The sequence below is a fragment of the Temnothorax americanus genome, unplaced genomic scaffold (genome assembly GCF_048541705.1).
Source record: "Temnothorax americanus isolate GAGA-0224 unplaced genomic scaffold, ASM4854170v1 Scaffold6, whole genome shotgun sequence".
Lineage (NCBI taxonomy): Eukaryota > Metazoa > Arthropoda > Insecta > Hymenoptera > Formicidae > Temnothorax > Temnothorax americanus.
In genome coordinates this window covers 2,692,029-2,704,436 of record NW_027509751.1, presented here as the reverse complement: position 1 = coordinate 2,704,436, position 12,408 = coordinate 2,692,029, and the positions used below count along the sequence as shown (strand labels likewise).

The 12,408-nt window shown below is 44.9% G+C and overlaps 1 protein-coding gene across 1 annotated transcript; it reads right to left on the bottom strand.

The window, feature by feature from the left end:
* Window positions 1-3,819: 3,819 nt before the first annotated feature.
* Window positions 3,820-12,103, bottom strand: LOC143904942 (tubulin beta-1 chain). The gene is made up of 2 exons (XM_077419955.1): window positions 11,882-12,103; window positions 3,820-5,465 (listed from the first exon to the last, which is right to left on the bottom strand). The coding sequence occupies exons 1-2, from the start codon at window positions 11,936-11,938 to the stop codon at window positions 4,179-4,181; spliced, it is 1,344 nt and encodes a 447-aa protein (XP_077276081.1). The 5' UTR covers window positions 11,939-12,103; the 3' UTR covers window positions 3,820-4,178.
* Window positions 12,104-12,408: the final 305 nt, after the last annotated feature.

Genomic DNA, 12,408 nt, shown 5'->3' with positions numbered 1-12,408 from the left:
ATTAAATTAATACCACAGTTAATATATATATTAATTCTTCAGTTATTTAGTAATTAAAAACTTATTTTTACGCTTGTGTAGCAGAATTTCGTACCACTTTCTACAAGTATAATGATTGATGGAAACTATTTAAATGGAATATTTGACATATTTTTCTACTAACATCAGACGTTCGTGCTTAAGTATAGTAATGGCCAGTTTAATCGTCGTCTCAAGTTACAACGCACAATTGGCTGTAACGCGCGGAACGCATCTACGCGGTCATCGCGTACCGCGAATTCTTGGAGCAGGATGTCGGTCTTAAAAAGATTCCAAAAGTACACGGCCGGAGTCAAACGCTTGATGGGGGTCTTTATCTCGTGAGTCACTATTCAAGCAGCGCTTTCCTCGTCGAAGATGATGATAATCGAGATAGTCGTCGCGTTCCGTCTCCAGCTGTGCGCCGGGCTCCTTCGCGGTCTTCCCTCGACGTCGTAAAAGACTCACCTCCGTCTATTATTGTAACGTCTGTCCTCAGCTCCCGTTAAACATCCGCGCATCCGCGTCGTCGTCGGCGCGACGCGACGCGCGCGGTCACTCGCTCGATATTCGGGAAGAAATCGGCAAGACAAACCGCGCTTTTTGTCAAACGGAGCAATAACGAAACAATTGCTACACAGAAAAAAGAGGTGTCAATTCCCGAGTCGAAATTTTAGACCTATTTTTGACCTGAATTTTCTAACATCTGTAGATGCTAGAGGATCAATGTAGGTTTAATTTACATGAAAACTTTAGTCCTACTTAGCGTCTCTAAAATAGCAAAAAACGTATGTGAAATGCTACTTGTAGGTTCCAGAGGACCATCAGGCTTTTACGAGGCTTTACTGACGTCCTCTTTAGAACCTACAAGTAGCATTTCGTACGTTTTCTGCTATTTTACAGACGCTAAGTAGGACTAAAGTTTCCATGTAAATTAAACATTGATCCTCTCTAGCATCTATATACAGACGTTAGAAAATTCAGGTCGAAAATAGGTCTAAAATTTCGACTCGGGAAATCAATAAGACTTGTATACTCAAGACTATGTACTCCAACAATCTATAATCTTGGAAATGAGATTATATCGCGTTGAACAATAGTTCAATCAAGGAAAAAGAGTTGAAATAAAAAGTTGAAATTCTTATAAGATTATATGTTGCGTATATCAGAGTACATACATGCATATAAGTTTTAATTTGACATTTCTTCTTTTCTGTATATCGACCCTCTGCCAGAGGGTACGGGTGATTAAATAAAACTGCGAGATAATTTTCGCAATCGCGTGCGTTATAATTTCTGATATTTTTATGAGGGTACTTCGAAGTCTGGGCGTCGAAGATTAAACCTGCATTTTCCCGGGACATACTTTTGTTTATAAATACTTTATATAGATGGAACAACTTTTTAGAAAGAAAATTTCGATAAAATTGAAATATATTTTAGGGAGGGACTACATGAGTCGGCACGATATGCAGAAAACGATGCTTATCTCTTATTTCTTAATGAGCTAGGCACGTACGACGCGTACTTTGTTATTGCGTGCGGCGCCTGGCGATGGATCGAATTCGTAAGACGAGACGGTCGACATACAGCGAGACACGCGATGAGTCATGTCGCCTCTATTAAGGTCGATGTCTGCGTCTTATCAAAGGCGAACGGCCAAAATCGAATCCGATAATTTTCCGTACACGTCGCACGATTTACGTCATTTATAATAACAATATATTTTATAATTCGTCCTATCAAGTAATTATTTATGTTTGTATTTTATTATTTTATTTATATTTTTTTTATCTAGTTATATATATAATTACAAAATTTTAAGTTTCTTTTTGCACGCTCTGCTACGCGAGCAAAAATCACGAAGCAAATGAGCAATAAAATGAGCTGATCGTTAAAACGGCAGAATCAATTTAGGGGAACCGAAGATCGTGGGAGAATGTCACGCGGGCCACGGAGGCGGTGGTCAATTGTGCAAAATTAGAGGACCGAGATAAGGTAATAATCTCGGGATAGGGGCGAAGGAGGCGCGACCGGAAGCGCAGGGTCGCAACGCGGTCGCGGTTATTTCCAACTTCGAGCGCTAGCTCGAGTTTCTTTACATGCCGATTAAGTACCGTCCCGGACGAAAATGCAACACATCGTCGCATTTTTCGACTCTGTACGCGTTTGGTCCATGAAACGCGTATGTCGATCTTGGCGCAAAACGCGCTGATTCCGTCGGACTGTATCTTCGTATTCTCCGTTAATCCGTTAGCTCGACAACCGGAGCGATGCGCTCGACTCTCCTTCGTTACCGCAGCGCGGATGCAAAGCGTTTTGCTTTCGCCATGCCATGATGGCGAAGCAATGTATACCTCGCGGCCGCTAAAGTGGCGCAATTACCATCTCATGCGAGAATTTGCTAAACTCTACTGCGAGATGCAAGACGCGTACATTTAACGCGGATTAATTTTACGAGTAGTCATAATTAAATATCATTATTGTTCCTTAACGGTAATTATTGTGCAGAAAGCGGAAATATGAGACGGTAAATGAAATTATCGGCTTTCAAGATTAACGTATGATAAATATAAGTACCGAAGAATTGCGTGTAGTAAAAGTTCGGTAGAGTTAATTTGTAACTTCCGTCGGTAAGACGCGGTCGGTACTCCCCATTTTTACTAGTACTGGTAATTATGTAAGCAATTCATTAGTCTATTAAAAAATTTAAAATCGTGTTGCTCGATAAAAATACAGATGTCTCTGAAATACAGATAAATCAATAAGGATGACTCGCCAAATAGGCCTGCTCCTATAGTGCTTCGTATTTTTATAATAAAAAAAATAAAGGCGACTTTTTCCTGTAGAGATGATTGATTTGCAATCATTTAGGGATACTTTTTTTAGATATTCATACATTTACATATTGCATACACTTAGATGCACATTATTTTGCAAGCAATAAAAAAAAATTTAATTAAATGCAATAAACATTTGAGAAAAAGTGGAACACATATCTATAATTTAATTTAAAAATAGAAACAAGACTCTGATAGCTGATATAAATGCAGCAAGATAGCGAAAGCTAAAGATCGTTTATTTATATTTCTTTCAGTTAAAAAAAAAGCGATTTTTCGATCAAACTATCATTAACATACTCGTCGATTAATTCAACGAGCAAAATTATTCGTCACACTTCTAACTGTATAACACTAGATCATATAAAATTAATTATGTATATAATTCATCGTTCTTAATCTCTAATCTTTCTTTCCGAATGTCAAACAATAAAAAATAAATAATCCTATTCAATGTCAATAAGATAATGCAGATATCATTTGACAAGTTAATCGCCAATTTATCAGAAATTTGTGATTTCGATATCGAAAACGAACGGAATGTCACACCGGGCCGTTTTTAGTTATGGAAAACACACACTGAAAAAACAACTTGATAAATGTCGAGTCCAACTAATGTATCTTATTTCTGTGTCGATCCAAATTTCAAGTAAATTATTGTAATAATTGCAGCGCTCGTACATTTATTCAAAACTTATTTTTTTTGCAATCGTGACATTTTTATCCCATAAATATTTTCAAAATATAGCTCATATCAGATATATATGTATATAACTGAATGTCTAATCAATACTCTCTTCGTATATTTCATGGATCTTTATTCACACCTATTTTATCATGGTATAAAATTACGTATGACAACAGACGAATATAAACATAGAAGTCTCCGAAAATACAAAACTCAATAGCACTAGAGTCTAGAGGTCTGTGTAATAATCAGGGTAGTGCGAGTGACAACAGATTCATATGATAATAATTTATTCAAATATGTAGCGGCCGCTTTTTCGGCGGTTGTACAGTGGATGATAGGGGCGCGCGAGAATTAGTAATCGAAAGTAATCTTGTAGAAAGACACAATCAAAAATAAGAAATTATTCTTCGAATTATCGCACTAGGTGCAATATTGACAGGCAGCAACGAAAAACGCGCGCGCGCTCCGCGAAAGTTTGAAACAGAAGTCCGTAAAAAAAGATACAAAAGAGATAACACGAGTTAAGAAGCATGGGTGAAGGGTGTGTTGCGTTATCGCTCGGTCGAGAGAGAGAGAATAGGGAGAGTGTCGCTTCCGTCGCGGGATATATATATATATTTTTTTTTTTCTTAGTTCTCGTCGACCTCAGCTTCCTGCTCCTCATCGAATTCTGCGTCCTCGTCCGCGGTAGCCTCTTGGTACTGCTGGTACTCGGACACCAAGTCGTTCATGTTCGATTCGGCCTCAGTGAATTCCATCTCGTCCATGCCCTCGCCGGTGTACCAGTGAAGGAAAGCCTTTCTCCTGAACATGGCAGTGAACTGTTCAGAGATGCGCTTGAACAGTTCCTGGATGGCGGTGGAGTTGCCAATGAACGTGGCGGACATCTTGAGACCGCGCGGCGGGATATCGCACACGGCGGTCTTGACGTTGTTCGGTATCCACTCGACGAAGTACGAGCTGTTCTTGTTCTGAATGTTGAGCATTTGCTCGTCGACCTCCTTCATCGACATCCTACCGCGGAAGATGGCGGCGACTGTGAGGTACCTGCCGTGCCTAGGATCGCACGCTGCCATCATGTTCTTGGCGTCGAACATCTGTTGGGTGAGCTCCGGTACGGAGAGCGCTCTGTATTGTTGGCTGCCGCGAGATGTGAGAGGCGCGAAGCCAGGCATAAAGAAGTGGAGACGGGGGAAGGGCACCATGTTTACGGCAAGTTTCCTAAGATCGGCATTCAATTGTCCGGGGAACCTCAGACAGGTCGTTACACCGGACATCGTGAGGGAGACGAGATGATTTAGATCGCCGTACGTCGGCGTCGACAGTTTCAGGGTGCGGAAGCAGATATCGTAAAGGGCCTCGTTGTCGATACAGTAGGTCTCATCGGTGTTCTCGACGAGCTGGTGTACGGAGAGAGTGGCGTTATACGGTTCGACGACTGTATCGGACACCTTGGGCGACGGCACGACGGAGTACGTGTTCATGATTCTGTCCGGGTATTCCTCGCGAATTTTCGAGATGAGCAGAGTACCCATACCAGAGCCGGTACCACCGCCCAGGGAGTGCGTGAGCTGGAATCCTTGCAGGCAGTCGCAGCTCTCGGCCTCTTTTCTTACGACATCGAGGACAGAATCCACCAGCTCGGCGCCCTCGGTGTAATGGCCCTTGGCCCAGTTATTGCCAGCGCCGCTCTGACCGAACACGAAGTTGTCCGGTCTGAAGATCTGGCCGAACGGTCCCGAGCGCACGGAGTCCATGGTACCGGGTTCCAGATCGACGAGGATGGCACGCGGCACATATTTGCCGCCGGACGCCTCATTGTAGTAAACGTTGATTCTCTCCAGCTGGAGATCGGAGTCACCATGGTAGGTGCCGGTCGGGTCAATGCCATGCTCGTCGCTTATGATTTCCCAAAACTGCAATACAAAAAAGTCACCTCGTAAGAATACTTCCATTAAAAAGAGAAACTTTACATCTTAATATATCATTGCGGGCTAATAAGAAGCAGTTTATAGGCGCGAGATAACTGCTTCTTATATTCGATAAAGGAAATAAGGGTGCGGCGCGTATTTCTTCGTCTAGCAAGTGCCGTAACGAGTCAGTGCTGCCATAAAAATTAGATACGCGTTCTGAATCACGCATCATCCGCGCGTAGGAAGGAAGCTTCGCGCACCGGCTTTCTCCCCGCAATTATCCTCGCATCCGTTTTCCAGCCTTCCATTGTATCAAGCGCGAACGGAGTTCGCCGTTCAACGACCTCGCGCGCATGGCGAATAACTCTGCGTGTAATTAATCGTAATATCCCAAGGCCCGCGCATCGAATTACGTTTCTCTTTTTTTCCCTTTCGCATTTTTTAAAGCCAGCCCGCCTCTCGATGGTGTAACCGAATCGCCCGAGCGATAATCGAGACTAATTAGTCCCGTAAGCGCGGTACGCTCCTGTCTCGCAGCGGCCGGTCGATCGCCTCGTCGAAGCGCATCGCGATGCAATGAGTACGACGCTTCAGCAATGGACCACGTCGCCACGTAATCTCCCGGAAGCGCTCGTTTCACCGTGATAATCATAATCGGCACTTCAGACTGAAATGTTAATCGCTTGTAAATGTCTTTCAATTTAACGTCGCGATGAAGAGAGAGCGTAATTTTTTAAATTGAATACTTATGCACCCGGACAATCTCGAGTAATCCGTGAATGGCGAATCGCAAAAGATTTGCTGAGAGAGACAATATTTCAGTGTTCGCATATATTAATTAATATTAATGAGGCAAATTAATTTCTGATTAATTTCTACGTGCAAAGAAAATAGTTTGGGACTTTTCCTCCCTTCCGATTATACAATTCAGAATGACTGGGCGTGTCTGATGCAACTCCTTATTTGCAAACAAAAGGGGAAATTAATTGCGAAATTGTCGGCGCACCGCGTGCGGTCCACGATGCATCTCCACTTCATCTCGGGAAACGCGGTTCAAGGACCCCACGGTATATTTCTGGAAATCGACGTGCGAGAGATACGTGTATATCCTCCTAAGTACAAGGGCACGCAAATAGAATGGCTAGACTAACGTAATTATAACGTCTTGATAGTTCAATTGTCTTATCATAGGGGATATCATGCAACTTTATGTCGGAGCGTGGCAAAATAATAAAATTACACGTCACTTGGCAAATTACTCATCTCTAGTCTCTCGATATTTCACGATCAAGACGCTCCATTACAGAAGTCGGCTGTTTCCAATTTGTCTGTCCTCAATTAGAAATTCGCAAAACGAAAAATGATTTCGCCATTTGCAGCTGTAGCTAACTGTGCATTTCGTAACTATCTATTCATTATAAAATTAGAAATGGTTAAAAGAATATTTTACTACATTATCGCATTATCAATAAAGCTGCAATGTTTTTAGTTTTCATTTTATATTTATTTAATAAGTTCTCAATCAAAAAAAAAGAAACAAAGTAAATAAGAACGTTGCAGACAGCCTTATCGCTGCGTCGCAATTTCCATCGTCAGTTTTTTTTCCCAAGAAATTGTCATTGAATAATCTCAAAGTCCACATACAATCTGCGTGAAAGTTACCGTAAAAACGCCAGGTCCGCCTACCGTTCGGTACGTACGTCCCACATGGAGACGATGGGTGTATTAAGCAGTGACCATATATGATCATCGTCGTTCGAAAGCTAAGATCACCTAACCCTATCTGTCCCCACCCAACTCCTCCTCTTCCTCTCCTCCACCTCTTCCAGTCTGGCCGCGCAATGTATATGTTACAGTCAGATATGAGTCACCAATGTCACCGCTATATATAGAGATGATTGTAAAACGACAGTGCGATTAACATGAACGATGATCGTTCGGTTATGCACTGCAGCGATTTGTTTTTGTCCATTTATTTTTAATTTTTCCCCATTTTTCTCGAGTCGAGTCTCGCACCTAGGACTTCGACGTCGCCAACAGCTGGCGACAGACGCGGACCGTCGTCGTCGCGAGACCGGAAGAAGCGCGAAAGGTCGCGCCGTTATTCTAAATGCATACACGTCGCCACGCGCGACGCTGCACTTACGCGTTGCGTAACCACCGAGCGGATACGCGATGCAATTGGTCTGATGCGAGTGATCCCGAGGGTCCCACTGACTTTAATGGATTGCATTGCCGCTTATGGCAGATGAAAGAGAGACGCTAAAAAGGACTAATTCGCCAAGGGTTGTGGTCGTCTATCCAGCTAGACTATACAGGAATGCGATGTATATATGTATATGTGTGACGTATATGTATGTATGTATGTATGAAGAACAGTAGAACAATATAATTAGTATTTTCTAAAGAACTCCTATTTTATATTTAACATTTTTTTAATTTCGTATTAAAATATATTTATTTAGTGTATATATACAGATTTAAAGGAAAGGTTCTTAATGAGCCTTAAGCATCGTTTAAGAATATTATGCCACAAAACGCGATAAGATAATGCAGCTAGTAATAAATGAGAATTGTTAGGACTATTTCCCGTTACAAAATGCACAATTCTATAAGAGCAGCTGGTTGTAACGGCACGAAGTGAATATTGGAGCTGTACTCCAATATGTTACAGCTACACGGAATAGTAAAAACATTGAAGTGAACGGAAACAATGAATTCTATCGAGGATTCTATTTCATGTAGTTTATACGAATGCTTATGCTCGCGTGTAGAAATAATAACCATAATTAATTACGCATCTCGTTCAAATGGTAGATTTAGAACATATATTTTTGCAATTAAGGTAATATAAAAATTATAGAATCCCGTAAATGAGGACGTAAACTGGCTGCATATTGATTACAAGGTACTCGCTCATAAATGCAACTTGATAATAAACCAGGTTGCGTTCCAAAATTCACTCTGGGTAACTAAAATCTATAGTTTACGTCACGTACACTGTAGCATTTTAGTTAACTAGAGTGAATTTTGGAACGCAGCCCAGATATATCTCTTAAAAAATACTCGCAATAAAAAAGACATTACTGTTACACATTTCAAAACAGTAACATTTAGTTAAACGCTTTTCATCTTTATTAATGTATGATACCATTTAATAGATCGAGTGTCGTTTACAGATAATGTCAGTCGGCGATAGGATATTGTTGACGACTTCAATTATATTTATCCCGCTGCAACATATATTTCGGGACCGAAACGCGAAGGAAAAAAGAAAACTGAAATCGTAAAATAGTAATCGTCATCGAGTCGCGACAGTAGGCGAAAACCCCCAGGCCTTTGCGACTCGACGCGATCGATACACCTGGCTATATCCAGCGAGAAAGAGAGGGCCGGCTTGTCGGCAACGAGCGAAACGGTTCGAAACGGGCCGAGGTGATGCGAAGGAAAATGGCGAGAGAGAGGATATATCGCCGGCTTCCTTTATTTGGGAGCGCGTTGCCGTGCTAACGCCGAGACTCGGTGTCCTTGGACTCGAAGACGTTCGTTAAACGGGCACATTCGTATATAATGGTTACATAACAGGCTCGCGTAGATGGAAAGCCAGGCCCTGTAACTACACTAAATTTTTATCGTAATTTCGCCTCAATTTTCTGTTTTTTTCGGCAGGCACGAGCTTCTTCTCGAAACACCCCTTATACATCTTTTAATAAACAATTATCTTATCTCCTCTGGTAAACTTTACCGGGGAATATTGAACGGTATATTTTGCGGTATATTGAACCAAATTCTTTCTTCATTACTGGAATTTGGACGAATAAAAGATGTTGAATATTTTATCAGCGGTATTGTACAGCGTGAACACATGAGATAACAAATTACTCTTGATTCCCGAATTTCCAGAATTGAAAGATAGAAAATGAGGCTTTTAAACTGTACATATTTCTTATCGATTTACGCATCCTCGGCGATAACTGTCGGTTATCGGTAAATGTTATCGCGGATTTTGGACGAGTTGAAAATTGAAAACAAAGTGCATCGGAGAGTTTATCGCGAAAGCAATTACTCGGGTTCTTCAGTTAGAAAACATTTTCCATCTAATCGATATGCGTTCTCATTACTACTAGTCTGCTGTAAAAAAAAAGCGGGAGGTAAAAAAAATAGCCTTTGATGTTACGCTACCGTGACCTCGGATCGATTGAGATAGGTAGACAGCTCGAGAAACGGGCATTGACTTGGTGCCAGCAGCCTTAAAAATTACGGAAGCGTGACGACAAACGTCGATCACCTTCTCCTCGATCCTGCAATCTTTATCGTCGCTTATTCAGATAAGATTAACAATCGTTGCAAAAGACCGACCTGCATCACGAACACGCGATTGCGTGGGCTTACGTGATCTTTACGTAAACAAATTTATACATAAACATTTGAATCATTACTCTCTCCAGGCTAAACTTATTTCCGTCCCGTAGCGTTAAAGATATTTGTCGCTTTTAATTTTTATTCAGGCAAAAATTAAACCCGCGCTACCAGAAGCGACTCTCACGTTTCTGTAAACGCGACGCTATTCGAATAACTTAATTTATTAAAAAAAGAAAAAAATATCGGAGACGGAGAGATCGATAAGTCGGTGAGAAGTGTGCGACGGTAAAAAGGGAATGGAGCGCGTGCACGTAGGAAACGGAGACGCCGATTCGCACGATTAGCGGCGGGGACTCCGAGCGTCCGAGCGTGTCCGACTCGTGATATTGCAGTGGCCAGCATTGGCCACGCGTCCGTCCGTCCGTCCGGTTGTCCGTTAACACGGCGCGTCGCATAAAAATTTTAAAATACACCACGCCATGCGACCGACGGGCGCTGGCGTGGCCGTTAAACGCGATCGCGACGCCGCGCCAGGCGGTCGACGAACGTGGCGCAGGAATTCCATCTGCCCTTAAGGGGCGTGCACACCGCGACCGGACGCGAAAACGTGCCAACGGTTGCCCGAGTCGCGCGATTCTCACGAATGCCCGGAACGATTGGATCGAAAGGTCTGGAAGATCTCGCGAAGAGATCGATCGCGTTTCTCTAACGAGGAAATTTTACAACAGTTGCAAAGCAAAACGGTTAATTGCTACTTAGGCTGCGGTCCACTTGACGCTACAAGTGCTTCGAAGCATTCCTCTTCTCTTTTCTTTCAATGAAGAAAAAAAGGAGAAGAACGCTCCAAAGCATTTGTAGCGTCAAGTGGACCGCAGCCTTAGCCGCTCAGCGAGCGGTCGTAGCAACTGAATGGACCAAAAAACATCTCTCGCCGTCGTCGGGATCGGCATTCGTTCGTTCGGTGTGTGCTCACCCTTAACACACGCCAGCCTGCAGCCTGCGCGGCGGGGGGAGGGGGGAGACGCAGAGCGGGGGAACGAGGAAAGGAACGTACAAGAAACAAAATACGACCAGCCGGTTCATATTCGCGATAAAATCGAACCGGCGCGGCGATCGAATGGAGCGTCTGGAGCGTGAAATGCATCTCATTTCTTATTGAAAATAGATCGCCCGTATGTTTTACGAGTAAACGTCGCGGAGGCGAGGCAACATTTGCGGGCCGACGGCCAGGATTGTTGCGAGACGAAAAAGCAGAGAATGTCAGTGGAACGAAAAGAAGCAAGAAAGAGATGCGCGCGCAGCCGGTCGATGCCGTCGCGCGATCTCTCTCTCTCTCTCTCTCTCGTCGCCAGAGAAAGCCACACCCAGCTCCGTTCCCGGTCAAGTAACAGATAAATTTCAGCGAACGATTCGCCCCGTTCGCGTGTCCTGTGCTCCGTTGCGGTCGCCCGACGGCTTACGCGGAAATTGCGAAATATACACGGGAGACGGCGAGAGAAGATGGCCGACGCGCGGCAACGACGGCGACGCGTTCGCACGAACGCGGTCGTACGGCGAGAGAAAAGGCCCGACAGAAGGGGGGGGGAGGAAAAAACCGTTAAACTATACCGGCCGGCCGGCGAGCTCCTGTCGCCATGACAGGTCTTCGACCGCCCGCCGCGCGGGCGAGGCTGCCCGAGGCTTTCCTCGCGTACCAGTGTGCCCGTCGAGCGACGGCGAAAATTCCGACGCGACGTCCTCGTTCCCACCGGACGACGGTCCTCCTCTCGGACGCGGATATCGAGCGGCGAGAAAAATGGCGCGGCGACCCGGCGACCGAGAACGCCCTCGGTGATTATCGCATCGCGTCACTCGTGTCGCCGACGGAACGATCTCGAATTTAGGGCGAGCGGGCGCGAAGAACGAAGGAACGTCGACGGTCTCGCGGTAGAACAGTCCTCTTCGGACCGACGAGAAGTTGACCGCGAACAAAGGACACGCGGGACGCCGGCGGTCTCGGTTTCGCGCGCGTACGGCCGATTTCTAGATCGCCCCCGGGATTGCCTGAATTCGCCTACCTTCGCTCCAATTTGGTTACCGCACTGGCCGGCCTGGATGTGGACGATCTCCCTCATGTTGCTCGCGCGGAGTCTTGTTGTGACCTCACGAAAAGAGTGACTCTTGGGGTACCTTGAACGCGGCGGCGATTAACGGCGATTTTATTATCGAACTGACTCGAGTACAGACTAACGCGTCGCGAGAGCCCAGAGACGAGTATGCGACGGTTGCGGTGGCCGTTACAGATTTTCAAGCCTCTGCCCTCTACGGGAGCGACGGCGGGGAGGGGAGGATGTTGGGCGCGCGCGATTGGCGGAGCCCGCCTCCGCCGCGCCGTCGCGATTCGCGGACGCCGCGCGGCCGACGCGCGACGGCAGCGTTGCCAACTTCGCGCCGCTCGCGGCGGCGCTCGCTCGCTCGCTTGCTCGCCGCGCGCCGCGCCGCCAGAGAAACGCGCTGCTTCGATTCTCCGAATTTCAAGAGGATCCGCTATAGCGCAACATTATGCTACCAGACTGGAGCTTCGACAGTCCGAAATCCTACGCGA